At 53.8% G+C, this 26,336-nt stretch overlaps 1 protein-coding gene and 2 long non-coding RNA genes across 3 annotated transcripts; all 3 read left to right on the top strand.

The window, feature by feature from the left end:
* The first annotated feature begins 296 nt into the window (after nucleotides 1-296).
* Nucleotides 297-25,234, top strand: DCPS (decapping enzyme, scavenger). The gene is made up of 6 exons (XM_040534339.1): nucleotides 297-502; nucleotides 658-826; nucleotides 10,827-10,972; nucleotides 17,594-17,707; nucleotides 22,601-22,711; nucleotides 24,780-25,234. Exons 1-6 carry the CDS (start codon nucleotides 314-316, stop codon nucleotides 25,044-25,046), a joined length of 996 nt encoding a protein of 331 aa, XP_040390273.1. The 5' UTR covers nucleotides 297-313; the 3' UTR covers nucleotides 25,047-25,234.
* Nucleotides 853-3,888, top strand: LOC121058584. Its single transcript, XR_005814251.1, has 2 exons — nucleotides 853-1,309; nucleotides 1,413-3,888. It is a non-coding gene; the product is annotated as an uncharacterized LOC121058584 (long non-coding RNA).
* LOC121058583 lies at nucleotides 12,687-17,564 on the top strand. Its single transcript, XR_005814250.1, has 3 exons — nucleotides 12,687-13,245; nucleotides 13,830-13,969; nucleotides 14,380-17,564. It is a non-coding gene; the product is annotated as an uncharacterized LOC121058583 (long non-coding RNA).
* Nucleotides 25,235-26,336: the final 1,102 nt, after the last annotated feature.

The raw sequence follows: 26,336 nt of genomic DNA, 5'->3' as shown, positions 1-26,336 counted from the left end.
CAGGGATATGGGTGTATATGGTCCCACGGCCCCACGAGGGTGGATCTATAGGGCAGGGATATGCGTGTATATGGTCCCACGGCCCCATGAGGCTGGATCTATAGGGCAGGGATATGGGTGTATATGGTCCCACGGCCCCACGAGGGTGGATTTACAGTGCAGGGGCTGTGACGCCCGGAGGTGCGGGGCTGGCCGGTGTCCCCCCCCTCACACCCCCGCGGCTCCTGGGCCGGCCCCGGGGCGCTGTGGGGAGCCCCCCGGCCCGGCAGGGGGCGCAGTCCCCGGGCGCGGCCGCTCCCTCTCGGCGGCGGCCATGGCGGAGGGCCCGGAGCCGAAGCGGCGGCGGGCAGAGGCCGGGGCCGGGGCCGAGGCCGAGGCGGAGGCCGGGGCCGAGGCGGGCGCGGAGCCGGGTCCCGGAGCCCCGTTCCCGCTGGGCTCCGTGCGGCTGCGGCGGCTGCTGCGCGACTCGGCGCGGGAGAAGGCGGCCTTCGTGCACGGCCAGGTAGCGGGGGGACCGGGGGGGGAACGGGGGGAGCCGGGGCAGCAGCTTTAGGCTGGCAGGAGAGGGGTTAGGGCAGGTATCGGGGGGCTGCTCGCTGCCAGGCATCCCCGCGGGGGCTGTGGGGAGCTCCCCGTGCCGATTTCCATCCGCTCCAGGTGACCGGCCCCTCGGGAGAGGACACGGACGCTGTGCTGATCCTGGAGAAGACTCCCTTCCAGGAGGAGAAGATCGAGGAGCTGCTGAAGAAGCACACCAAGCTGGAGCTACAGATGTCCAACGACATCTACAGCACGTACCGCCTCTACCCGCCCCCCGAGCTGAGCGGTGAGTGCGGCCCCGTGCTGCGGGCCCCCGGCCGGGCTTGGCCCCCGAGCTCTTCCCTGCTGGCCTGCGGGGACCCGGGGCTTGCCGGGTGCCCTGCCCGCTGCCAGCCGCTGCGCTCCTCGGCCCACACTGCCCCCGGATCTCCTGAGGGCCTCGAGCCGCGCTCTGAGGGAGCGCAGCTCCCCCCGCGCCGGTGGTTGCGCTCCCCGAGTTTCCCGGTGCTTTGGGCACCGCGGTGGGCTGCCAGGTGGGCAGCTCTTCGATTGCCTGCAGCCATCGCTCTGCACCTTGCTGTAAAGGTGAAGGCGGCCTCGTGTGTCTGGAAGTTGCCTGTTCTGTTTGAGATGTCGGGTAGTCTGTTAGCTGTCATCCCTGCCCATAAGGTTTGCTTTGAAAACATTCTCTGCAGAACACGTGTGTGAACTCTTCTCGTTCCAGGGTGTCATCTCCTGTGCTGTATTTTTCATTGCCACGTGTTGCCTTGTAAGGACAGGCAGCTAATGTGATGGGAATGGGAATTTAAATGCTGGTAGCCCTTGGTGTCTGATGCGTGCAGGCAGACACCTGGTGTGTCTCTGCCTTTCAGGCTGCTCCCTGGTGATTTCACACATCCCTGCGTTACAAATTCCTGATTAACAGCCGAGTATGGCGAGGTCAGATGAGCAGGTTGAAGACATCATGGGACGGTGTTGGCCTGTGAAATGGATTTTCATTGCCATCAAAAGTCTTCTGTGGCTGTGGCACCTTTCAGCTGCTGATGGAGAGGCATGCTTTCTGGCTGTCCTGGTGCTTAGATTTAATGCTGATGTTTGTTTTAATTCTGGAAGTGCAGTGATTAATTATGTGTCAATGCTGCTGTAAATGTGATGATAACCAGACAGGTTTAACGTAGTCAAAATTAATCAAAGTGGTAGTCTAAAGTAAGAAGTTGTTGTGGTCCAAAATCAGATTTTCAGGGCAATGCACGTGTCTTCCCCCAGATGCTGCTATTTTAGTGCAGCTTCCATTGCGTTAGGAGGAAGCACTGTCTGGCTTTGGAAGCTTGCATTCTTCTGCAGGTAACTTGAAGTTGGAAGTTTTGGCCTTAACCTTCCAGCGGCAGGAAAATACGGCGGTGCGGTGGCTGCTGAGAGTGCCCTGGGCCATTGACAGGATTGTGGAGCTGCAGGCTGGCAGCAGCTCCCACGAGGTGGCATTGCAATGCTGAAATTCTGGGACCTCGCTCCAGCCTACAGAGAGCACTGGGTGCTTTTGGCTTGCTTGCGCTATCTTGTTACGGGGCTGCACGACTCCATTGTTGCTCTGACAGCAGAAATGCTGTTACAGCTTGATGTCAGGCCAGCAGCCGCGCGTTCGGGTGCTTAACAACGTGTCTGGGGAGAGTTAGCCTTCAGCCACCCTGGTAAAAGTCACTTTCCTCCTGTGCCTGGCTTAACGGATGTCTCCTCCTGATCGATGCTTCCGTGCTGTGACCCTTTCCTGCATAGCTTTGCTATCTGCTTTTCATGCCAAACCTGCCGCTGTGCCTGTGTGTGACTGCGCTGCTGCTCTTCCGGCTGTGAGAAGGAATAAGCCCGTGGCATCCTCCGGCAGAAGTTTGTCTTTCGAATCACCTTTAAAATTGCCTTTCAAAGGCAGCTTTTGCAGAAGCTTTACCAGGGGTGCGCCTGCCGTGGTTTGGAAGCAGCGTGCCCCCAGACAACGCGGAGCATCCTTGCTTCCTGCTCCCTGGCACAGCTGTGCCCGCGTCCCTGCGGCTGGCCCCGCAGGGCTCCGCACTGGACCGCTCCGTCTCCCCAGCTTCCTACGCCAGCACGTCGTTACCAGAGAAAATGCAAGCAGGGTGAATGATAAGCATGACTGGGAGATGTCTCCGTTGGCAGTTTGAGGCCTGTCTGCTGACGTTAAAAAAGGCTTAGCTCTTCCTTTGAAGAAATTTGGTGCTGGAGGAGCTGGGGTCTTTTATTTACAACCAGCCCTGCGGCAGCTCAAACTGCTCCAGGCTTCCCCGTGCCTGGCTCCACATATCTCTGGCCATCCAGGAGCAGCATGTGCTGCTCCTGGCCTGGGGAACGGGCAGGTGCAGTTGTCTGGCTCCTGACCCCGTGGAGAGGCTGGCCCTTCCTTGCAGGGTGTTGTGATGCTGTGTTGAGTTGCTTTTGCAGGTATCTCGCCTGAGATGCTCTCTGGCAGCTGCGCTGGCACCCCAGGACACTGAGCACTGGAGGAAACAGGTTTGGGAGAAGAAGGAAATTGCCCTTCTGAGTTGAGTCATGGCCCAGGAAGGGAGATGACGCAAGGAGTAAAGCTAATAAACCATAAAATGAAGGATGAGGAATTTCCTCTAAGGCTGCGTGCAGTGCCAGGGCTTGTGAGAAATCCCTGGACATCGTGTGGAGACCTAGCAAGACCTAGCTTGGGGTCTAACTTGGTCTCTTGGCTGTGGTGTTAGGGTTTTACCTCCTGGCGTTTGCAGGTTTGCACTTCCCCATGGTCTGAACGCAGTACCTTGCAGAAAAGGTCAAACTTTGGCCTCACCCAGTTCCACTGAAGAGCCCTGGGTCGCTGTGTCATGCAGAACAGGAATTTGCCCTGGGGATTTTGCAGCTTCCCTGTCGAGGGCAGCCAGGCCCCCAGACTGTGAACTCCTTCCTTTCCGAAGGTGAGGCGAAGCCCCCTTACAGCAAACTGCCTGGGCCGAGCACCAGACAGCTGCAGGTGGCCGGTACATGTCTGCACCCAGGTTGGAACGGGGCGCGCCGATGGCGCGGAGCAGCTCGTGGGAGGAGCTGTCTGTGTCTCAGTGAGCTGCCTCCGGGCCTCCCGCTTTGTCAGAGCACATTTCTCAGTGTCGCCTTTGTGGTTGAGAGACTCCGGGAGGCTCCGCATTCAGCTGGGGCTTCCTGATAGCCGAAAGCGGATATTTTCATCGCCTTTTTCCCCCCTTGTCGTTTAAGCCACTCGGATGCTGTTTCATCCAGGGACTAAAGCTAACGCCAGCTCCGCGTGATGAAAGCTTGTTTTGTCTTGGTAGTAAAAGAGCCTGCAAGGCTGGGCAAGTCTCTTTGTTTGCATGGCCCAGCTTTGTGGGGAAGGTATGGAAGAGGCAGGCTAAAAGATGCAAGTCACCTCGAGCAGGCGGCTTCCCTCTGCCCTGGGAATCCGAATTCCGGCGTGCGGCAGCCGCAGCTTACGGACGAGCTTTCTGGGGCTGAGAGCGTGCCAGAGGGCCCTGGCTGGGGGGCGTGTGGAGACAGAGCTTGCGTACGTGCAGGAACAGGACCTCATCCTCAGCATGCTCTGCTCACCAGGCTTACCGGCCGCTGGGACAGACACTTGGTGGGCAAAATGGGAAATACGTTTGAAAACCAGTTTGGTGACAGTGTTCATCTGAAGTGCGACCCAAACCCACCCCGTTAAGGAGAAGATAATTTGTCAGTGAGTTTGCTGGCAGGGCCGGTGGGATGCCCTCTAATCATATCTGGTCTAATAATGAAAAAGGAAGTGTTTTAACCTTGTTTTAGGCTAGCCAGTGGGTGCTGAGGGCAGCTGTTTGGAGATCAGCTGTGTGGGCCTGTGGGGCAGAGCTGTAAACGCGTCCCCGTGTTTGCGGAACAGCGTAACACTGACCGAGAGGGAGGGCGAGGGAAGAATATACCTCTTGCTTAAGCTCTTGCCGTGCTTAAATATCGGTGCGATGCTTTCCCTGCCCCTTGCTCTCCTGCCTAGGTTTAACAGGCAGCTGATGTCCGAAGGCGTGAAATGCTGGCAGAGGAAACCACAGCCCTGTGACCAGCCGGGGAGGGCAGGGGCTGCTTTCACAGCAGGGGAAATAGGGCTTTCATAGCAGTGCCAAAGGAGCGATTGCAAAAGCTAGATGGTTTAAGCAAGACGTTCCCTAACAGCATCCAGCTCCTGGTGATGCGTTTGCCCAGCTGACATCTGTTCGGGAAGGAGCGGCTGTGTTTTCCAGCGCGGCGCAGCCCCGTTTTGCCTGGCTGCTGGGGGATGTCGTGTTTCGTGGCACCGAAGCCGCGCTAGCGTGATTCAAGGGCTCTTGTCAGCCCTGCGCTGGAAGGAGTCTCCGTTTGCCACACACGGCAGTGGCTGGCAGGTGTGCAGCTCCCTGTCACTGGCCTTTTCACAAGCACAGCCTGTCCCCGTGCTGCAGACTGAGGCTCACCAGCTCATAGTCTAAAAATGAACGTACTGGGAGACGCTCCGGCTCCGGCTCTCCAACACAGGGTGGAGAAACTGGGAGAAAGGGAAGAGCGCGGAAGGCAGTGGGGAAACTATTCAGTCATGCAGGAAGTGATACATATTCCTGCATTCCTGAGCCCAGAAAGCGTCTGGTTTCAGGCAGCAGGAGCTGGAGAAACTTGCATGAGCTGCACTGGGGAGGTCTGCGTCTCCTGGAGTCTGCAGTGCTTCCAGTGGCCGTGTTTGCACCCTCTGCCCGCCCGCGGGGCTTGCCCAGCAGAGCAAGCTGCCCCTTAAGGTGTAAATAACAGTCAGAGCCTGGAGCAGTGCTTGGGCCGGAGAGGGGTGTTAGGTGGGTGCAGAAGAAAGGATAGAGAAGGGAGGGCTGGTTCGGGAGGTGGTGGGAGGTGTTACCGTGCTTTGCCCCGGTTTTCAGGAGGTGGTGACTTGGGACTTGCCTCCTTCCCACGCTGTGACTGCTGCAGCCAGGGCCCACCACGTCCTCCTCCGTCCGTGGATGAGAAGCAGAGGCCGGACAACCTTGGCAGGAGTCCCCAGCGGCGCGCTTGGCTTGCCCTGGCATGTGCTGGCCCCGGAGACTGCGTGAGCTCTTGAAAGCCTTGTCCTCTGTGAGCGCCTTTGTTGTGTTCTGTAAGGGAAACCCCAGGCGTCTGTGACGAAGCGTGGTGGTACCTGATCGGGGGTAGGTGACGGGAGGTGTTCGCCTGGAGTACTGCACAGCGGTGACCGTAGCCAAAAATAAAGGATGTTCATGCGGAGGGGAAAGGGGGAGGTTGTACGTCGTTAAGTTTGGTTAGGTCTGAGTTAAAAGGAGAAGATGGGGACGGTGCAGGAGGATGTGTGCAACAGGAAAGATGTCGCAGAGGAAAAACCTGCAAGAGTGCAAATGCAACTTCCCCTTCAGCTGCCTGTGCTGGGCACTTACCTTGTGTAGATCGTAAACCAAAGCACCACCTCAGCTTGCTTTTAGCAAAGGGAAGAAAAGAGTGCCCCCACCCAGAAACAGAATCAGGTCGTTCCCGCCCCACGTGCTTCTCTCAACTCCTCAGCACACTTAAATTTATTTAAAACACCCAAAACATAAATTGCAATGGCCCATTTTAATTCTGCCTCTGAGTTTCTTGAGTGAGGTGAGAGAAACGAGCACAAATTATCTCAGCGTGTCTCCCTGACCTCTTCCTCACTGTTTTCACTGGTGTGAAGTCTCAGGACAGCTTGAGCCATGCAGTTGACTTAGCTGGTTCACTTTGAAAGCACAGAACCTGGGGCAACATGTTTTGTCCTCTGCTTCTGGCAACAGCTCTGTTCAGTCCCTTTTATCTGTTAAGATTCCCAAACTGAGCTGGCTAGCTCTTTTTTGTTGTTTGTTTTGTTTGTGTGCTGGGTTGTGTTTTGCTCTCCTTTTTGGCAGGGGAGGGGAGAAGTTGTTTGGTGCTAGTCAGTCGGAGCTTCATTTTCTTGTGGGCAAGGAGCCAAAAGCACGGTGTATTCCCTCAAACACCCCCTTTGCAGGGTGAGCTGCCCAAACGGCTGTCGTGCACCACTGGAGTACCTCTGGCATGTGTTCATTCAGGTTCCTGCAATTAGACCTCTTCTTTTTTTTTACTTTTTTTTTTAGGTACCTCCAGCTAATTGCCAGGCAGTCCTGACTTCCAGAGTAAGCCACAGACGTTTTGTGGAGTCCTGGGGCTGGCATTCAGGAACACGCTGGCTGACGTGACTCAGATGCAAGCAGAGACAATCGCTGACCCTTTAGCAACCTAAAAACCACATGATGTGTCCAGTGATTTTTTTTTGCCCTCTGTTTCCGGGCTAGTTTGTGCCCATACGGCATCGTACGTGGTATTTTAATGCATGTGGAGCCTGTCAGGAGCAGGGCAGCTTTTAAAACGAAGCATGAGTGCGGTCGGTCGCCCGCAAATGGAAAGATTTAGCAGCAAGCGAGCGTGGTCTCGCTGGCATCTGTAGCGTGGATGCTTTCTGTGGCTGAGCGGGGCTGCAGCATTCGCATCCTGAATGCGAGTGCTTGGGCTCCTAATGAAAGTCAGGCTCTGAACATCTTTCAGGCAGCTTCTCTGGCCTTAGTCATTTATGTTAATTAGCAGCGTTGGGGCGTTTCAGGGTTGATGAGACCTCTAGAAGGGAAATAATCATTAATGAACCGCAATCTCTTCCCTCTCTGCTTTTCAAGACATCTGCTGCTCGACCACAGCTGTGCGTTAAGGGTTCCTCTGATCTCGCGTTACGTTTTAAAGCACATGAAGTGGCTGTCTGCACCAAGAGTGGCCGCCCCCGGCCTGGGAGGCAGCAGGGCCTGTTTCCTGCAGGACGCTGGGGAGATGCCCTGCAATCTCTGCCCGGCAGCTCTGCAGCGCTGTGACAGCGCAGGCGCACGTGTTGTGTTGGTCGCCAGCCCCGGCGTGGGTTGGTTCGCTGGACTTCCGTGCTCTTGCCTTGTTTTGGGATATAAAACTAGCTTGTGGAAGCTTCAGCTGAAGGCCGATCTTGGCATTTTGTCTCTTGCCTTTCTGTTTTTCCCCCAGTGCTTTTTTTTTTTGTCTTTTTTTTTTAAGTGATGAGCGGAGGAGCTGCAGCCTCGTCTTCTGCTCTTACATCATCCCACTAGAAGTGCTAATCGAGTCCTGGAAAACAACCTTGTTTGAACATGTGTATGGTGGGAATCAGACCAGACTGCCCTTGTGGTTTGCATTTTCATATTTCATGTTACCAGCATTTTCCTGTGGATTTCATTAAGCTGGGCTTGGCATGAAATGAAAAGGCAGTCTCCCAGCTTGTGCAGTGCTGACCTTAAAAAAAACAGAAACCAGAAAACAAAAAAGATTCCACCCTGATCCTGGCTTCAAGAGCAAATGGATCTTTATATTCAGTGTCTGGCTAACATATATACGTGTATAAAGCTCGAGGCACAACTGGTTGGTGCCCTGGTGAGCGGCTTGGTGGGTGGTGCGCAGCCCGCGGTCTTTCTGACAGCGGCAAAAGCCGTCACAGAGCTTGGGCACAAGCCGGGAGCTGGGGCCTGTTTGCTCTAAATAGCAGGACTCCTGCCCCTTGCTGCACGCAGATCTGATTGCTGCCCCGGTTTTGGTTCGAGTTGCGGGGTGTTTTTCGCCTTCCCGCATTACATTCGGTGCCAGCTTTCCGTTGGCTGGGGAGGTGGAGGCCCCCGTCGGTGCTGCGGCAGGCTCTATCGCGCACCCAATCTCGGGCAAAGGGGGAAATTTCCCACGTGTCGTGCTGCCGTGCGTGAGGCGTACTGCTGCCAAGCTCAGAGCCGCTGGGGCAGGGTGCAAGAGTGCCCCTCGCTGTGTAGTGTCATGGAAAGCACACCTCCAGGTTTCAATCTCAAGGCAAACAGAAGTTGTTTTCCTTCTGTTAAACAGCTGAATGCTCTTCGCTGGTCGGCTGGTGCAGGGGAACGAAGTGAATCATCCAGCCCTCTTCCCTGAGCTCATCTGGCCACGCTAATCAGCCATCGTTTGCTCCAGATGGGTCCCTCTGTCCTCGGCTTTCTGTCCTCAGGGCTGAGCACCCGTACGGCCGGGAGCTCTGGAAAAGGAGCGGTGCCAGCCCTTATCTTGTCCGCGTGCTCCCGGGAAGTCGTCAGGGTCTCCTTCCTCCGGAGAGACGCTGCGAGCCGAGGTCTGTGCCGAATGAATGCTGCCAGTCACCGTGCACAAGGAGGTTTTGTTCCCGCAAGTCGCGTTTGGCACAGGGCATGGGCGCGAAGAGCCTTGCCTGCGGGGCAGGGAGGATGGCCTGGCTGTCATACGGCTGCTCACGAGAAGTACAAAGCTGTCCCTAGCTCCGCAGCTGAAAGAAGCTTTCAGAGGAGATGAATGATCCTTTCCACGTTACGTTTTGCATTATGAATGGAGGAAGCTTTCAGGACCCAGGGGCAGCAGCCTGCCGCGAGCCTCGTAGCCTAAGCTGGATGCGGTGGAGCAGGACAGGGTGCTGGGGGCTGGCTGGGGTCAGGGTGTGATCGCCTGTCGTGGCAGAAGTGCCTATTTCTCCTACTTCTCTCTTCCTGCATCCCTTCTACTGCCTGGTGTGCACACCGAGGGTGGTGCTGCTGTCCCAGCTGCTCTGCTGCTTGAGTTCACGAGGGGCTGATGAGGTGCCTGTCCTGTTCTTTCTGCTTCAGAGCTTTTGGTTTGTTACCCAAATGGAAGAAACTCTGTCCTAATCTTGTTCTCTAGAAGCAGACAGCCATGGTGTGCTCTCAAACACAGCATGCATGTGCTCAGAAGGACCCTCCAAGCTGTATCAAATAGAGTTTTGGCTCTTCAACTCCTGCAAAATGAGGCTGCATCATTTTGGAGCTGGCTGGGGAGCTGAGCTGCTTCAAGTCTGTTTGCAATCAGAAAGCAGCTCTAGCAGCCTCCCTTTGCGGGAATTTGGGCAGCTGGAGTGAAGCTACACACAAACTAAAGAACAAAACTTTTGGAAAGGTAGGAGTGGGTCTGCTCCGGGGCTGCCAGGCCCCGCTCCCTGACATTGCTGGGGTCTGTCCCTGTCTCCGTTAGGGGCAGGAGCTAGGGGCTGCCATGGAATTGACTGCTGGCACCTCAGCTTTGGTATTTTGGCTCGGCGCTGCAGCCCTGAGACAAACCCTGCTCGAGGCAGTTGCAGCAGGATGGAAGCAGGGGAACAAAGTGGGCTTCGGGCTCCCCCAGGAGAGCAGCTCTCCAGTGCTTGAGTAGTTCAACCACCTTCCAGTCTGCGCACGGCCGTGCTGCCATCTCCCCAAGTCTGGCTTTCAGCTGCCGCTTCCAAGCACGCTGGCGTGTCCCCGGATGGCTCAGGAGGCTTGGCCAGCTGCTCCGCTCTCCTGGTGGCCCGCTCGCTGCGCCTGAGCTTCCCAAAGACCTCAGGAGGCTCCTGGCTCCGTCTGGAAAGCGCCTGCGTCCCGCGGCGTGGGTCCTCTCCTCCGCCAACGCTTCTGGTTGTGTCCAGTTCCCTCTCCCCATTTTCCAGCCGACTGCAAGCGCGTAGGGTGGGCTGGGAGCGGGTTTCTCTGGCTGCGGCTGAGCTGAGGTGGCGCAGGCGGGCGTGCTGGCGTTACGTGGGCCGGATCCAGAGCAGGCTCAGCTCCATCTTTTCGCAGCCTCGGCTCCCCTGTCCCTGCCTGCCAGCCCCGCCGGTGGCTTTCCCGAGGCGGTCCCTGGGGACGGCGGCTGTCCCGGTGTTCCCAAGCCTGGCGGCTCCTCGTGCCAGCCCCTGGCGTAGCCCTGCTGAGTGCAGCTCACGTGGTGTCTGCTTTGGTGGCTGGAGGAAGTTGCAGAGTGCTTGCCTGGTAACATCTGGTTAGCTTCAGATTTAAGAATGAGGAAAATGCCCTGGGTAGCGTCGTCGTGCGCTGTTTCTGTCGTAGCTGGCTGCACATAAACTCTTCCCTGGGAGCCCCAGATCTGTGCTGATGCTGCTGATACGTCTGAAAAGTGAGCGTGGGAAAAACCTTTTTGCACAGAGTACCCTTCCACCTGAACTGGAAATACAGGCTCTGGCTGTGCTGTCTGCTTCTGCTCCTTGTCTGCAGCTGTACCAGCCTCCTCTCCTTTAGAGCAGAAGGAGCCCTGCAGGTTAAAGCACTTGCCTGCCTTCTGTGTCAGCTCCCCCCGCTATTTTAATGGTATCTTTTTGAAATGTGTTAGTGTGGCATTTATTAGAGGGGGGAAAAAAAGGATTTATCAGGAACTAAAGGGAGTAACTCGGCTTTCACCTGTGATTATAACTCAGCAAAAATGTTTATTTCTAGAGATAAAAACCACAGTGGTGTACCCCGCCACAGAGAAACACCTGCAGAAATATCTCCGCCAAGAAGTGCACCTCATCCGTGAAAGCTGGGAGGATTACAAGAACATAACGCTGCCCTTCATCCAGTCCCAGAGCTTCAGCATCCAGGTAGGGGCACTGCTGCTTCCCCAGGTTACTGCGGCTCTGCATCCCTCTGCAGAGATGGAGGAGTCTGAAGGAAGAGGTGTTTCAGGCAGTGGTGTGTCAAACACCATTTGACAGCTTCGACAAGGTGGGTTCCAGTTGTGCTGGTGCTGGAATGGGTTTGGATGGTGGGAACTGAGGGCAGGAGAAAAAAAGCTCAGTTCTCAACCTGTTTTTTTTCTTTTTTTTTAGCAGTCTTGATTTTGATATTCTTGTCTGCAGCCTGATGGCTGCTTCCTGTCACCACAGCTGCCAGAGGCTGTGCCTGCAGGAGCACCAGCAGCTGCTCAAGGCCTCGTGCATTGCAGTTGTGGCGTGCTGCAGTCTCCGATTCCTGTGGCCAAACCAGAGCTGAAAATGTGCCTTGAAGTCAACAGATTCTGCAAAGCCTGACATTTGCAGGAGCCTTAGGGACAGGGGCAGGGCTCTGCCTGTCTTTGGTCTCCCTCTTTAACATATTGGGCTGTCAAATATCTCCTCAGAAGCCCATACAATCAGAATGGTTTGGGTTGGAAGGGACCTTAAAGATCATCCAGTTCCATCCCCCCTGCCATGGGCAGGGACACCTCCCACCAGACCAGGTTGCTCAAAGCCCCATCCAGCCTGGCCTTGAGCACTCCCAGGGATGGGGCATCCACAACTTCTCTGGGCAACCTGTTGCAATACCTAACCTCTCTCTGAGTAAAGAATTTCCTAGAATTGTAGAATCATTAAGGTTGGAAAAGACCTCCAAGATCACCTCCCTGTTCCTGCTGGCTGCACTATTCCTGACACAAGCCAGGAGGCCGTTGGCCTTCTTGGCCACCTGGGCACACTGCTGGCTCATGTCCAGTTGAGCATCAATCATCACCCCCGGATCCTTTTCCTCTGCACAGCTTTCGAGTTACTCTGCCCCCAGCCTGTAGCGCTGCATGGGGTTGTTGTGGCCAAAGTGCAGGACCCGGCACTTGGCCATGTCGAACCTCATCCCTTGGCCTCTGCCCATCGACCCGTCCTGCCCAGGTCCCTCTGCAGGGCCTTCCTACCCTCCGACAGGTCGACACTTCCCCCCAGCTTGGTGTCGTCTGCAAACTTACTGGGGGTGCACTCAGTTCCCTCATCCAAGTCATCAATAAAGATATTAACGAGGATGGGCCCCAACACCCACCCCTGGGGAACACCCCTGGTGACCAGACACCAGCTGGATTTCACGCCGTTCACCAGCACTCTCTGGGCCCTGCCACCCATCCAGTTTTTAACCGAGCAAAGCGTGTACCTGCCCAAGCCACGGGCTGCCAGCCTCTCCAGGAGACCGTGTCAAAGGCCTTGCTGAAGTCTGGGTAGACGACATCAACAGCCTTTCCCTCATCCACCAGGAGGGTCACCAGCCATAGGAGGAGATGAGGTTGGTCAGGCAGGACTTGCCTTTCGTGAACCTGTGCTGGCTGGGCTTGGGGGGTTTATTCTGCTCCACATCCCAGATTTCCAGATGAGGCTGAGTACCCCGAGGATAACTGGACTGACTATTAAAGATAAATGTGAAGAAGGCATTAAGAACCTCAGCCTTTTCCTTATCCTCAGTAGTTGTGTTCCCCACCGCGTCCAGTAAAGGATGGAGATTCTCCTTGGTCCTCTTACTGTTAATGTATTTCCAAAAACGTTTTTTGCTGTCTTTTACCACAGTGGCCAGGTTGAGCTCATGCTGGGCTATAGCCTTTCTGATTTTTTCCCTCATATGCCAGCAGCTTCCTTGTACTCTCCCCGAGTTGGCTGCCCCTTCTTCCACCAGGCATAAACTCTTTTTCTCCTGGACACTCAGCAAAAGTCCCCCGTTTGGCCACGCCAGTCTTCTTCCCCACCGGCTCATCTTATGGCACATGGGGTCAGCCTGCTCCTGCACCTTGAAGACTTCCTTCCCGAGGAGCATCCAGCCTTCCTGGTCCCCTCTGCCCTTCAGGACTGACTCCCAGGGGACCCTCCCTACCAGCGTCCTGAACAGTTCAGTCTGCCCTCTGGAAGTCCGAGGCAGCGGTTTTTACCGACGTGGATCAGCGGTGCTCTGCCCCCATCCCCCTCTTGGTTGCACCCTCTGTAGACTGTCAGCTCCCCAGTACTTCGCCCTCTCTTCTGACTGGGGGCCTGTTGAGCAGACATGACCAGCTGCAGGTTATTCGAGATGTCTGAGTTGTGAGGCTGCCTGTTCCACTGAAAACACCCGCTTAGCTATCGTACTTGCTTGAGGCAGTCTGACCTTTTGGGTAAGCTCAGCAATGCTAAACCAGACTCTTTCCCCTAGGCTCCTCCAGTAGAGCTCTGCTGTTCTGTGGCATTTCTGCACCATTATAGAAAAACGTTTCCCTTGGAGGTGTATCCGAAGTGTGTTTCCCAGGGTTTCTGGAGGCTTTCTGTGTTGGGATGTTCCTTCTACAAGGGTGGTTCCCTGGGTGTTGGTGCTGTTTGCTGGGCCTTTCACGTGTCTCTTGGGTGTTGTGGAAATGCGAAGACTGAGACTGTGCCTGGTTTCCTGCATCACAACTCGCTCGTAGTGCTTTGCATACAGATACTCTGCCTTTCAGTCCTCTGATCCATATTCCATGGGGAGAAGCTGAATTTCAGTCTGCTTCTCACCCCAGGCAGTGGAAATGGACTTGTTTCTTCTTTCATCTCCTTTTTGACCACTCCTCTCCCTACCTCATCTTTTGTCTTTAGAAGGAACACAAGTCTGTAGGGACCAAATCATGCCAGCCTGTGCAGCCTGTAATGCTAGGCTTACTGAGTAATTGATTACTGCTTTTTCAGTGCATTAAAAGAAACTGATTGCTTATGTATCTAATCTGTGCAGCCACTGCCGTGAAAGGGAAACCAGGAAGCAACCTGAACAGCTTTTAAAGCCAGACAGTGGCTTCTGCGTCCTCTCCCCTGTGATGCTGCCTCTGCAACTCACTGATGAGGGAAGCGTGTGCCCTCTCCAGCTGACTGCAGGTGAGGGTCTGCTGAGGCCATCCGTTAAAAATAAACTCCTTTATCTCAAACAAAAGCCAAACACCAGGCCTTGGGTATCCTCTCCCTACACCTCTGTTCTGCTCTCCTGAACAGCAGCAGAACAGTTAACGGGGTTTGCTGTTGTGATGTCTGTTCCCTAATCACTTGCAGATGACCATGAATCTTGCTTTCTGCATCTAGTGCCAGGAGGCACCTTACAAACTGCAGTGTGCACTCAATTGCTCCTCACCGCTCGCTTTTTTTTTGCTCCATCGTTCAGTTTTCTTGCAGCAGTCAGACTGCAGCACCAGTGATGTACAGGAGGCATTTATTAGCTGGAGAAACAGGAGAGTCCATTTGCACCCGACAGCAGCTTGCACAAATGTTTTCTCCATGCCTTTGCTCTGCAGGCTGTGAAGTTCCCTGACATAGCAGCAGCCTTCAGAAGTTGCTTGAGCTCTCTCTCTGCCCATTCCACCAGGTGCTTGTGAGCTGGTTTCTGTGCTAGGTAGGTGCGTGGAAACATGCTCTGGTTACCACTGGGAGCAGCTGCCTTAGCTGCGCTGAGAGATCTCGGTCAGCATGGTGTGACCATCAGTCCTTGACCTCTGTCATTTGGTAGTGCAGTTTCTTGTCTTTAAGTGGTTTTGAAAAGAGGCAGAGGAAATATGAAGGGTAACAGAAGTACTGGAGGACTACAGAGGAGGCTCTGTTTTCTGCCTGGAGAACGCAAAGCATGGATACTTTCAGCATAATAGTTTTATTGTGGTCCCAGCTTCTGGACATGTGTTGTCCTCCCCAGGCTTGTGCTGGAAACAGCAAGAGCAGCCAGCTGATCACTGCTGGTCACATGAGGCAGCACTGGTGTAAAATTCAGCTCATCTGATCGGTGAGCTTATTAAGGTACTGATAGCTTGGCACTTCTCAAAAGAGGAGGCGTGAAAAAGTAAACGGCAAACTTTCATTTCCTGCAGAGCTTCCTGCCCTGCTTTTCTTCTAGGGTCACAAAGCACAGCGATCTTGTGACATGCTTTCCAAAATCTCTTTGAGGATCTGAATTTCTCTAAGATGTTATTGCTAGGGAGAAAAGACCAGAAATTTAAGCAGAAAAAAAAGGATCAAGGGAGGAGAGTGTCGTTTGTCCCTAAGGAGATGTATTCAGGTCAGTTCACAATGATCCTAAGTTTTGATTAGATTAATTAAACTCCTGACAGTTCCCAACAGGGCTGTCTTTTATCTTGAGCATCTGGCGTGCACAGCAGCCACTGACCCAGCTCGCTTGGTGTGTCTGCAAGACTGGCAACAGCTCCGTTCTTCTGTACCCGCCTGGGGTAACAGAAATGTTCTGTACCTAAGCTTGATGGGAAGATGAGCGTGGTGGTGATGAGTGTCGTGTCTGGTTTAGACGCCTGTCCATATCCTAAACACTGCCTAACGCTAAAACAACTGGGGGTGCTCTTTCTACAACCTAGTTGTCTCAGTTAGGATTTCTTTCTTCAGAGACTGACTGGGGGAGGAACAATTGGCGTTTCAAACTAATTTCAGCTTTCAAAGCCTAGCCATTTTCTACCATCTTGCCCTATCTTCTAGAGACCTGGTTAATGTTGGAAGCCTTCAATAAGACCCAAGACTGTTAGCAATTAGAGGAAACCAAGTCACAGTGCTCTCTGTAAAACTTTTCATTTGGCAGGTGATGTTTAGAGCAGGTGGGCAGCTTGTTGGCAGGAAAAGAAATCTAGATATAAAGATGTTTTCTGCTCATCTTACTTTGCCATTTATTCCTGCCCTCGTCCATTTCATAGCAGAAACTTGTCTTGTCTCTGGATGGTGCTTTGCTCTGAAGGTACTGCTGCAGGGGGAAATATTTCTCTGTGGGGTCTGAGGTCCCACATCCTTCTGTTCTCCTTCCCAGCAGCCCAACTGGAGCTGGTGAGGAATGTAGGGGGATAACCAGAGCAAGGATTACAAGCAATGTGGAGGTTGGAGCTTTAAATATAGAGACAGAAGAGTGGCAGGCTGTTTTCTAATCAGTCAGGAAACCAAGAGACATGCATTGCCCAAGAAAACACAGGCCTTTCGTGTTCACCCAGAGAGTGCTGACTGCCAGCAGCAGGAGCTGTATCCAACCTCAGGCTTGCAAGCAATGTGCTGCTTCCTTTCCGAATGGAAAAATCAGCTGAGTTTCCTTTCCAGAGCTAGTTGTAAAGGTTTCAGCAGAGCGTGGGAGGTAAAAGGTGTAAACAGGCCCAGAGCTGCATGCAGTGCCGTGAGAGACGTCTGCTGAGCCCCAGACGAGCTGACTTCAGCCTCTGTCGATCTCGCTAGGGCCTGGCAAGCTCCAGGAGTGGCGTTGCTCATGCTGGTGAGGAGCCTGCTCTGTCTGAGTGCTCGTGCCTGTTTGCTGCCGGATGGGGAGCGCGGAAGAGGAGAGCTGCTGCCCCTCAGGGGTTTTTGTGCTTGCAGCGGTCCGCAGCTGTCTCCCCAAGCGGAGAAGCAAACATGTGGGCACGTGTCCCAGTGGCAAGGGAGAGACCTAGGCTCTGGGGTCTGCGCCGGGCTCTGCCCTCGGCTTGCTGGGGTTAAACCAGCCAGGTTGGAGCCCTTGGCTGCGTATTTCCTTCTGGGTGCTGAGTCAGGCTGCGCCCCACTGCCCCGAGGTAAGGTTTCTTCGCCTTCATTGCTGGAAGGAGGAAGCTCCTCGTGCTGCCTGAGCTTGCGCAATGCCCCAGCAAGCAGCGAGCCTGGCTTCCTTTTCAGAAGTCTGTTCTTGTTACAGACAACCCATTAATCAAAGGTGCTAATGACAAGCAAGACCATCAGACGGTAATTTGGCAAAACCTGCAGGAAGAGCTCACGAAGGTGGCATTGCAGACATTCGTGTAGCAGGAAAGGCGGCAGCACGATGTGCTGGCTGGAGAGCTTAGCACTTAGCCAGCTGAGTCAGCCTGCGTGCCTGGAGTCAGGCTCGCTTAAAAACATTTAAAACCATTTTTGGTTATGGAAGGAAACGGGCTGTCCGAGCAGTAGACAGTAAGTTCAGTGTGTGAGCGTTCCCATTTAATAAGAATTTGTTTAGCGTTAGAGCTTGGGGTCGGAGCCTGAGCGTTGGGCACCTCAGACCGAGGACCCGGTCTGGGACCTGGCGCACGCTCAGACTCTGGCCAAGCAGCCAGGTCTGGCTGCAGGATACTGGACTCGATCCTGTCGGGAAGAATTGTCTCCAAATCCTCTTACAGGCAAATGTAGCAGTTTTTATACTGGACTAAACCATCCCTGTTCAATACCTCATCTCCAGCTGTGGCCAATTCTTAATGCTTGAGAGGAAAACAAAAATCCCTGAATAATTTAGCTAGCCAGCAGTGTAGTGCCATGCAGTGGGGTCAGGGGGTATCTTTTAACTGAAGTGCTCGTAATTGCCTGGAGTTTGTTGGAGTTTTTTATGGATAATTAACTACAAATGTTGTTGGCCAGGAATTTATTTGGTCTTTTTAAAATCAAGTTGTTGATTTTATTTATTTTTTTTTATATTCTCCTTGCAGTAAATACAAACTAATCCATGAGCTTGGGTTAAATGTGCCTGAGTTTATTTTCTCTGCTGGTTTATAAATCACGTTTCTCTTTCAGTGGGTGTATAATATCCTGGAGAAGAAAGCTGAGGCTGATCGAATCATCCATGAAAACCAAGATCCCTGCAACGGCTTTGTTCTAGTTCCAGATTTTAAGTGGAATCAAAACCAGGTTTGTTTGCTACTCTTGTTTTTGAAGGGATGCTGCTTGTTTAGAGGTAATACACAGGAAGTGTCCCCTTTTGTATTACTAATAGCACGTTAATGAAAGTTTTAGTAGGGGAATGTATCCTTCCTGTTCACACTGTCACTAAGCAGTGATGCTGCCAGTGATTCAGGGCCTTTTATCACACGTGGACACTGCACAACACAGACTGTCCTCACTCTTGCTCAGTGATTTATTTATTTGCTTCACTTTCTCTTTCTTGTATTGGCCTGAGTATTGTCATGATGTGTTTGAACCTAAGTCCAGATGCCTGTTTGTTCCCGATGAATTTGTTTGGGTTTTTGTAAGCCTAAATGTTAGGCATAAATCAGTCGGATGTGTTGTTGTCCTTCAATTGTTCCCATTAACTCTCCTGCACACGATATCAAACAGATGGTTGTTAGCTTATGAGCAGCTGCTTAACCCCTCGCTGGAGTGGCCACTTGTTGAGATTCAGAGGTTTTAGCCCAGGCTATAATCCTAAATTGAGTGGCTCATTATTTCCTTTGACTCCGGCTCAGCTCCTGCGGTACCTCCGTGGCCTGGAGACATCAAGGCCCACGGCATGCCTGCGGAGATGAAATACCCGAAGCTCAAAGAAGCAAGGCTCCAAGCCTGCACCCGTTGACTCGCTGGAGTCAAAAAGTCCTTCATGTTTCTGATCCTCAAAACATTTCCGCAGGTGGCAGCGAGGGAGAGTTACCATTTGATGGAAACTTAGAAATGGGAACTGAAAATAGTCCTGCCTGTGGGCTGTTACCACAATGCAATTCTGTGTTTCTGTGCTGAGCGTGGGCCAGGGGGAGGCTGGGAGGCAGGGGAATCGATCTCTGGTCTGCTGCTAAATTACTTGGGGGAATGACCAGGTGGGTACACATAAGTTAACCGCAGGGTAGTCCATATACAGGGTGAATTCCCCACACATCAGCTATTCCAAAAATCCCTTGCCAAGTTGCTGTGGAGTAACTGAGCCTGAATTTCCACCTGTTCCCCCGGAGGTGCGACCTTCAGCGTGCGAAGCAGGCGACACGCTGCAGGCTTGCAGCCTTGCTCACGCCGTTCAGCGTCTTTACTTGCAGGATGGTGACAGCAACACTTAATGATCCCAAAAAGTTAATTTGCAGCAATGTGCCGTCCTTTTCCTCGCTCTGAGCAAAGTCTTGGTGTAAATTCTCACTCACTGGGACCAAACCGAGTGGTTTGGATCAGCATTGGAGGCAGGTGGGCTAGAGGTTGTACTTTAGTTTTCTCTGCTGTACCCAGGTCTCAGAGCTGGTATGGTTAGGGAGATGGTAGGATTTGTCTTTAGGGGAGGTTTATCCATGCTGCTGTTTTTTTTTTTTGTGAGCCAAACAGGATTTTCTTGATTTCTTCCCCGTGGCTGCCCTCGCCGTTTGCCCTTGCTGCCTCTGGAGCAGCACAGCAGCTGGCCCTGGGGCAGAGCCTGCCCTTGAGCCCCGACTCGTCCAGGCTCTGGGGGAGGACTGGGGAGGTGTCGGGGAGTTCAGCGCGTTACACGTGGGTACTTTCTTCTAGGTGATGGGAGTTGTTGATAGCTGGGTGCTTCCTGTGTTTTAAAAAAACAGAGGTGTGGACTCCTGGATGATTTTTGTGATTCTTTACCCTGAGAGAAGGGCTTGGACTTTATTTTCTACATCCGTGGCCTTCAGGATTTATAGCCCCTCATGCTGAACGTCTCTTTCCCAGGCAGATGAGAGAGCGTCCCAGCAAGGGGTGTTGAATTCTGTCTCTGAGCCAAGATATTTCTTCTTGGCTGCGGGCAGCTCCAAGCCACGGCTGAACCTGGTAGCCTCGAGGTTTGCTGCGAGCACCGGTTCCTTCCATCCTCCCGTTGGATCCCACCAAACAAGCAGGGCTTGATGTCGGTGCTCACAGGCAGGCTCAACATCCCACGCCTGGAAAATGCAAACGGGCCGGTGAACTGCTGAGCTTGCTGTTAGCCGTATACAAATGATTTTAATTTGAGAAAAATGTTTCTGCAGCAGGGGAGTTCCTTAAGGAGGAGAAGCTGCGGAGTAAGAGAAGTCTTATTTGTGAGCTCTTGGTACAGGCTTCTGTGTGCAGCCTGGCCTTTCGTGTTGAGCAGGGTACGTGCATGGCTCCTGTTTGGTGAGGCTGTCATCAGGAAGACTAGGACTGTTTTTCCTGCCTTGCAGGAAGTTGGACGTGCGCTCAGCAAAGAGGGTACGTCTTTTAATTTAGTCATCGGCATAAATAAATTGTATTCTGACAGACGCTGAATGTGTTCGGGTCCAACGTGTCTCAAGTCCTAATGTATTAGATTAAACGTGGGACCTGTCAGAACAGATCTCATCCCTGCAGCTGCTCTTCAAAGCCCTCGGATGTTCAGATTTCGACTCATCTCATCAGCACGCTCTGCCAGCAGCGGCTCACAGCCGTAGGCTACTAAATTAAATTAGGGAAGCGAGATAGGGCTCCCAGCAGGACTCTCCGAACCTCCCCAGAGCACGGGCTTAGAATTCTGTTCGACAGTGTCGCCTTGTGCTCCGCCTGCAAATCCTGCAAATGCACCTGTAGTTATTTCAGGCTGATGGATGGGAGGAGGGTTTCCTGTTTGTGTTTTGAAGTCTTCCCGCTTGCTGCTGACCTCCTGCGAGCTGGAACGGCTGCTGCTAGTCAACCTGTCGGTCCTTGGTAGCACTTTGAGTTTTCTTGGATCTTTTTTTTTTGCCGCTTAGGAACGCAGTATTTGCCCTTGCCGATGCCCGTGAGTGCGGGTTCAGCCCCGCCTGCAGGACCAGCCTTGCCTGGCGGGGTCCAGCGAGTGCTCCAGGCTGGAGCGTCCCTTCCTGCCCGGTTCCTGCCCGCAGCAGTGGGCCGCAGGACAGGCTTGCTCGGCTGCCTCGACCTCCTCCTCCTCCTCGCCTCTCGGTGCCTCTGTCCACCGTCGAGCCGCAGGCTAGCGGGCGGCTGGCCGGGATCAGCCGGCCTGCTTAGCATGGGTAAATTGACACCTAAAAAAGACTGCAGCAGCGGTTTGACAGCTTGGCCTGTGCAGAGGAATCAAGTTCTTGTTAAACATGCGGCTGGAAGGCCGGTTTTAGATCCCTCTAGCTTTTTTCCTCTTCTCAAACCCGCAGGAGCCCTGAGGCGTTGCCTGAAATGGTGCCGTGCATTACATCACTGAGGGCCTTTTTAGCAACAGGCTTATTTGTTTCAAACAGTAACATACAGATGTTGTTCTAAGGAGAGGGGATGTTTGCTTTTCTCCTGCGAGCCAGCTCTGGTTTGAAGAAGACAAACTTGATACGCCATCTTTCTTGGAGCTGTGCACAGGGCTGCTCTGAGAATCAAATCAAACCATGAGAATTGCTTTGTTGGCTGGATGCAAATAAAAGCTTTGTATTTCGAGAGTCCCAAGACAGGGTTCTGCAAGCATCTTTTGGCATAAACATCTGTTTCTGAATAGCCAGATGGGTTTCTTATAACCCTGAAAAGATCTGCTGGGTCTTGGATATCTAAACCCTTTGCTTTAGTGTTTATATCGTTAGAAAACCGCTAAGTAACCTGAAGGAGACAGGGATTAAATGCTGCAGAGAGGGGTTGTTTACCAGGAGGATTCAGTTTCGGAAATAGAGGCAGCTGAAGATGTAGCCTCGGGCAACTGCTTGCCAGGACACAGCATAGCACAGAGAGAGCACAGGTAGATTCAGGCGCGGGTGACGTGCAACTGTGGATATTGCTACAGAGCATCTCTGTTACCAGCGGTGTGTGAGCCTGTGTCGTGTCCTTCTGGCTGCCTCTGCCTCTCTGCACGGTCAGATCCCTATAAAACGGACTCCGTCTCCGTGTTTATTATCCCCTGTGCAGCAATGCCACACAATGATCTGACTGAGCATTTGATTTTTATTTATTTTTGACATACAGTGATCCACGACCCTGTGTTCTGTTAAACATTTAATTCGGTAAGTGCTTCCGGAGGTGCCAAAGGTCTGGCTGGGAGCTGCTGAGCGGCCGTATGTCACGGCAGCGGGGCTGTCAGGTGGATGATTAGATCCTGAAAACGGTTATTTATAGAACGGGAGCGACTGGAAAGTGGCCCACTGTTTGTGCAGTGGAAATATAGGAAGCTTTTCATTCGGAAAAATCTACAGTCACAGTTCTGGCCGCTGGAATGCAGCGTAAATCCTCGCCGGGGCGCGGAGATAAGCTCCGCAGAAAGGCTGCGCTCAGCGCTGCCTCCGCGCCTCGGGCGGCTGCAGCCCCGCGCAGACCTGGTGCCTCTCCTGCCCTGTGCAGGGGTCTTTATTTAGTCTTGCTGCCTACTGGGAAAAGTGCTTCTGAAACGCTCGAGGAGATGCTGGAAGCGGGTTATTTCTGTGGAAGGTGGCGGTACTTGGGAAGTCTGAAACGTGGGGAAACAAAGGGTAGAGGAGGCTCGGCGACTGTTTTAATCTTGGAGCAGCGAAATAAAACCCAGCGACTACAAGTGCTGTGTTTACAGTAGAAAAAGTTTGCTTGATCTGCCTTTAAAACCGAGAAGACATTTGTGATCATGTTGTGTATTGTCTGGGAGAAAGCTCCTGTCTTCTGGTTGTTACTGTTCCAACAGCTGAAAAAAACAATTTGTCCAGAAAGGGTTATTAAAAACACACGGGGTTTGGGGTGAACGCATCTCGTACCGGGGTTCTCAGCTAGGATTCCACCCAGCTTAGACGTTGGTTAAATAAGGCAGCAGGTAGCGAGCACGCGTGTGTGTCTGTGTTGTGACACGGCGTGGAAAGCTCAGGTTAGTGTGTCAGGGCCAACGTGCTCAAGTCTCTGCTGCTCGTTCTGTTGTCAGCCTCATCAGCACCCTCTGTCTCTGCTTGTCCGCAGCTGGACGACCTCTACTTGATAGCCCTCATTCAGCGCCGGGACGTTAAGTCTCTTCGGGACCTCACAGGGGAGCACCTGCCTCTGCTGAAGAACATCCTGCAGGAAGGCAAGGTGAGTGCAAGGGCAGCGGACGCCTGGGCTGCTGCTCTGCTCTGGTCCCTGCCTGAATTCCCCGGCAGTCGGGGTGGCTGCGAGCCCAGACCTGGCAAAGAACCGCCTGCCGCGTGCAGACCAGCAGCTGAGAGATGCTAACGTTGCCCTCCCAAGGTCCTTCCCGTTATTTTGCTGCAGTGCAAAGCCCTGTGCCTACCAGGGGCCATCCGTTAATAGATGACAGTGACTTTCCTTGCAGCCGCTGCCCTGTGCGGCGTTGCCGCGTGCAGCAGCGGTGGGAGCGGAGGGGTGCCTGGGGACGCTGCTGCCCCCTGCTCTGCAGCTGCTGGCGTGCTGTGCTGGGTGGCCACCCGAGGGGGGGACACGCCGTGCCGCAGCGGCAGGCCGATGGGTCTCCCTGGGAAGTGCTGAGGGGGGAATGGAGCACTAACGAAAAGAGGGCGCTTTAAATCCTGCTTCGTGCTCTGACTTCTGTGCCCTTGAGGCCAGATACGTTACAGGCGTCCTGGGCTGCTCCAGGCACTGACCAGGGCTCGGTGCCTAGCAAAGCAGCGAGTCTCCGTAGGGCCATGGGAAGCATTTTCTGGTTTCCTTTCCTCCTCGATTTAGCCCCTCTCATGGGAGATGGTGTGGGGGAGGTGTGAATGCCTCCCTTGCCTCTTTCCCTTCCTGAGACCAGAGCAGAGCCTGCCCTGTGGGCGATGCGCTCTCTGTTCGCCTTACAAGGGTCTGTTGGTTTGGGAAACCCCTCCCAGCAATGCCCTGCCGAGCCTGGCCATGCTGCCCTCCCTGCGTCTCTTTCTGGAGACCCTGGTGGCTTTTCTTTCCTCCTGCAGCCACCAGACACCCGTTTGTACGTCACCGCGTGGTGCTGAGTCCTGATGTTGGAGCTGAGGCTCTCCTCCATAGCTCGAGAACGGTGCTGTCTTCATATTGCTGCCTTTGGCCTCATGCTGTTATGTCTCTGGGCTTGCGTGCTGGCGTGGCGTGTTCCAGGAGAAGGAAGCATCTTTCTGGAAGGGGCCGGAGAGGTGGTGGATGTGTCTGGGAGACCGCCCGTCCCTTTGGAGCAAAGTCTTGCTCTTCTTTAAGAAGAAAACACCCTCTTCCTTTTGGCAGCCAGGCTGGGAACGAAGTCTGACCGCTGCCTGCCTTGGAACTGGGACTGCTTCCCGCGGGCAGTGAGCGCCTCACCTCTCTCCCCTCTCAGGGGTGCTGGACATTGCTCTGCCCGCAGCGCGCTTCAGGAGCTGAGCTTGTCCTCCTGTGCTGACAGCTTCCTTTCTGACCTCTCGACCATTTTCTCTGGCTGGTGACTTTTCCAGCCCAACACCGGGGCATGCGTGGTAATGGGCCGTATAGATCGGTGTGTGATAGTTCCTCTTCCCTTCACTGCATTCGAAATTTGGAAACTAATTGCACTGGGGAAAACAGAGATTAATTAAGAGATTAGTCAGGGGATTGCAGTGTGCTGAGCAGCAAACCAAGCCGGTGTGTTGGAGTTCGCTGTTGCTGTTTATAGCTTTAATTACACTGGCTGGTAACGGGATCCTGTAACTTGCTGAGCGAGCTGAAGAGATAAGGGAGGAATGGAAAACAGTGAGAGCGGAGAGCACATCCCGGTACGGAGAAGTGGGGCAGCCGGAGGATGAGGGCTGGCAGAGAAGAGCTCTGCCCTTCCGAATTTCCCCCTCTCTCTTGCTGTGAGGATGGAGGAAGCAGAAATTGCTCCCTTTTGTCTTTCCTCTGCCTAACGGGGCTCGGGCTCCCCTGCTCCTGGCTGTCAGACAGCAGGGCGTGTGAGCGGGGCTCCCCTCTTGGTGGGGTGTTTATTTAACAGCTGCCTTTGATGTTTTCACTGCCTGAACCTTCTCCACCCATTTCAATCCTTCTGCAGACTCATTACCAGCCAGGGAGCTTGCCTGGTAACTCTCTGCCTTTCTCTCCTGATTTGTGGCACGTGGGGGCTCTCCTTTCCATCCCTTTGGGGTCTTTATTCCCACCTGCTCCCCGTCACCCATGCCTTCGCTGCACGTTGCCCTTCCTGACCTGTTTTTCTCCTCAGGAAGCCATAGTAAAGCGCTTTGGTGTGCCTGGATCCCAGCTGCGAATCTACCTGCACTACCAGCCCTCCTACTACCACCTGCACGTGCATTTCACTGCCCTGGGCTATGACGCCCCGGGCAGCTCCGTGGAGAGAGCCCATCTCCTGGCAGACGTGATCGACAACCTGGCGCTGGACTCGGCCTACTACCAGAAACGGGCCCTGACCTTTGCCCTGCGGGCTGATGAACCTCTGCTTAAGAAGTTCCAGGAGGCAGGAAGAGTGTGAACTGGCAGAGCCAATGCGGAGTTGCTTTTGTATCTTTTTATCCTAATAAATGTGTTGTGTCTTTTTTTTTTTTAAAGGGTTTTGTTGCTTTCTTTTTATACTTGGGTTTTGTACAAATTGGGGCCGACAGCCCATTGCTATGGAAACTGTTCCTTCTGCTTAAGTCAATTAAAACCTTGATTGAGTAACCCTGTTGGTGTGGTGTTTTTACCAGACACGTAGCAGTGGCCCGGGCTCCTCCGGGACTGCGGGAGGGAGTGGAGGGATTTGGGCAGGAGGGTCTGTGCACATCCATCTTCTCCACCCAGAAGACTGGCCAGCAAATGTGGGGCTGGTGAAAAAACCAAAGATGGTTCCAAGGAAGGCCACTGTCCTCAGAAGGCTTCGCTTCTCTCCCGGCGGCTCACCCCCGGGAACAGGATTCCGGCTTTCCTGGGGCTGGGAGGGCTTTATTGCTCCAAGTGAATGACTAAACCGAGTCCTCGCCCCTGCTGGCCAGATGCAATGGGCTCCGTGGAAGGCAAATGTGACTTGCCTGATCCTTGGCCTTGGAGCCATCACTTCTAAGCTGCTAATTAATCATACGTACAGCTTAAATGAGCTCACTTGAAAGGGCAGCCCCTCCCTGACACGGGCTGCTCAAGGGTTCGCTCAGATTCCTCGGCACGCTCAGTTGAAAAATACTGCTACTCCTGCTCCTCCTCCCACCAGGGGGGTGAATCCCTCCTGCAGCCACAGGGTCCGGGAAAGGAGCCTCCGGGGACGGCCACGTGGCCGAGCAGAGAACCGGGCTGGTGTCCAAGCTGTGGTGTTCCCGGGGGGCCACATCTCCCCGGGAAGGGCTCCGGGAGGAGCTCCTGTGGGTGAGGAGCGCGGGGTGCGAGCTGCTCGGCCTGCCCGCCCAGCCGTCGGCTTCTCAGCATCTTCACTGCCGGGCACAAACCTCGTAAACCCTCACGAGTCCTTGCTGCCCGAGAGGGCTCTGGTTTCTGGTCCATGGGTAACTTGGGAGGTAATTGCAGGAATCGTGTTGCTGTCTATCCTGGTTATTTACTCCTTGCAGCACACCAGGGAGGTCTCAGGTTTGTTGTTGTTATTATTTTTCTCACCCCTTACCTCTGGGGGAAAAAACAGATGCAATTTGTTGTTTCCAGGGCTGCTCTGTGTGCCACGGCGCTGCCTTGCAACGGGGTGGTCCAAAGCCTGATTGCAAGTAGCATCACAAGAGATGCCCAGGGCTTTGTTCTCATCTGATTAATAAAAATTCAGGTCAGGCAGTTCCCTGGTACC

This window comes from Cygnus olor, chromosome 22 (assembly GCF_009769625.2).
Source record: "Cygnus olor isolate bCygOlo1 chromosome 22, bCygOlo1.pri.v2, whole genome shotgun sequence".
NCBI lineage: Eukaryota > Metazoa > Chordata > Aves > Anseriformes > Anatidae > Cygnus > Cygnus olor.
This window is presented reverse-complemented; position numbering and strand designations above follow the sequence as displayed.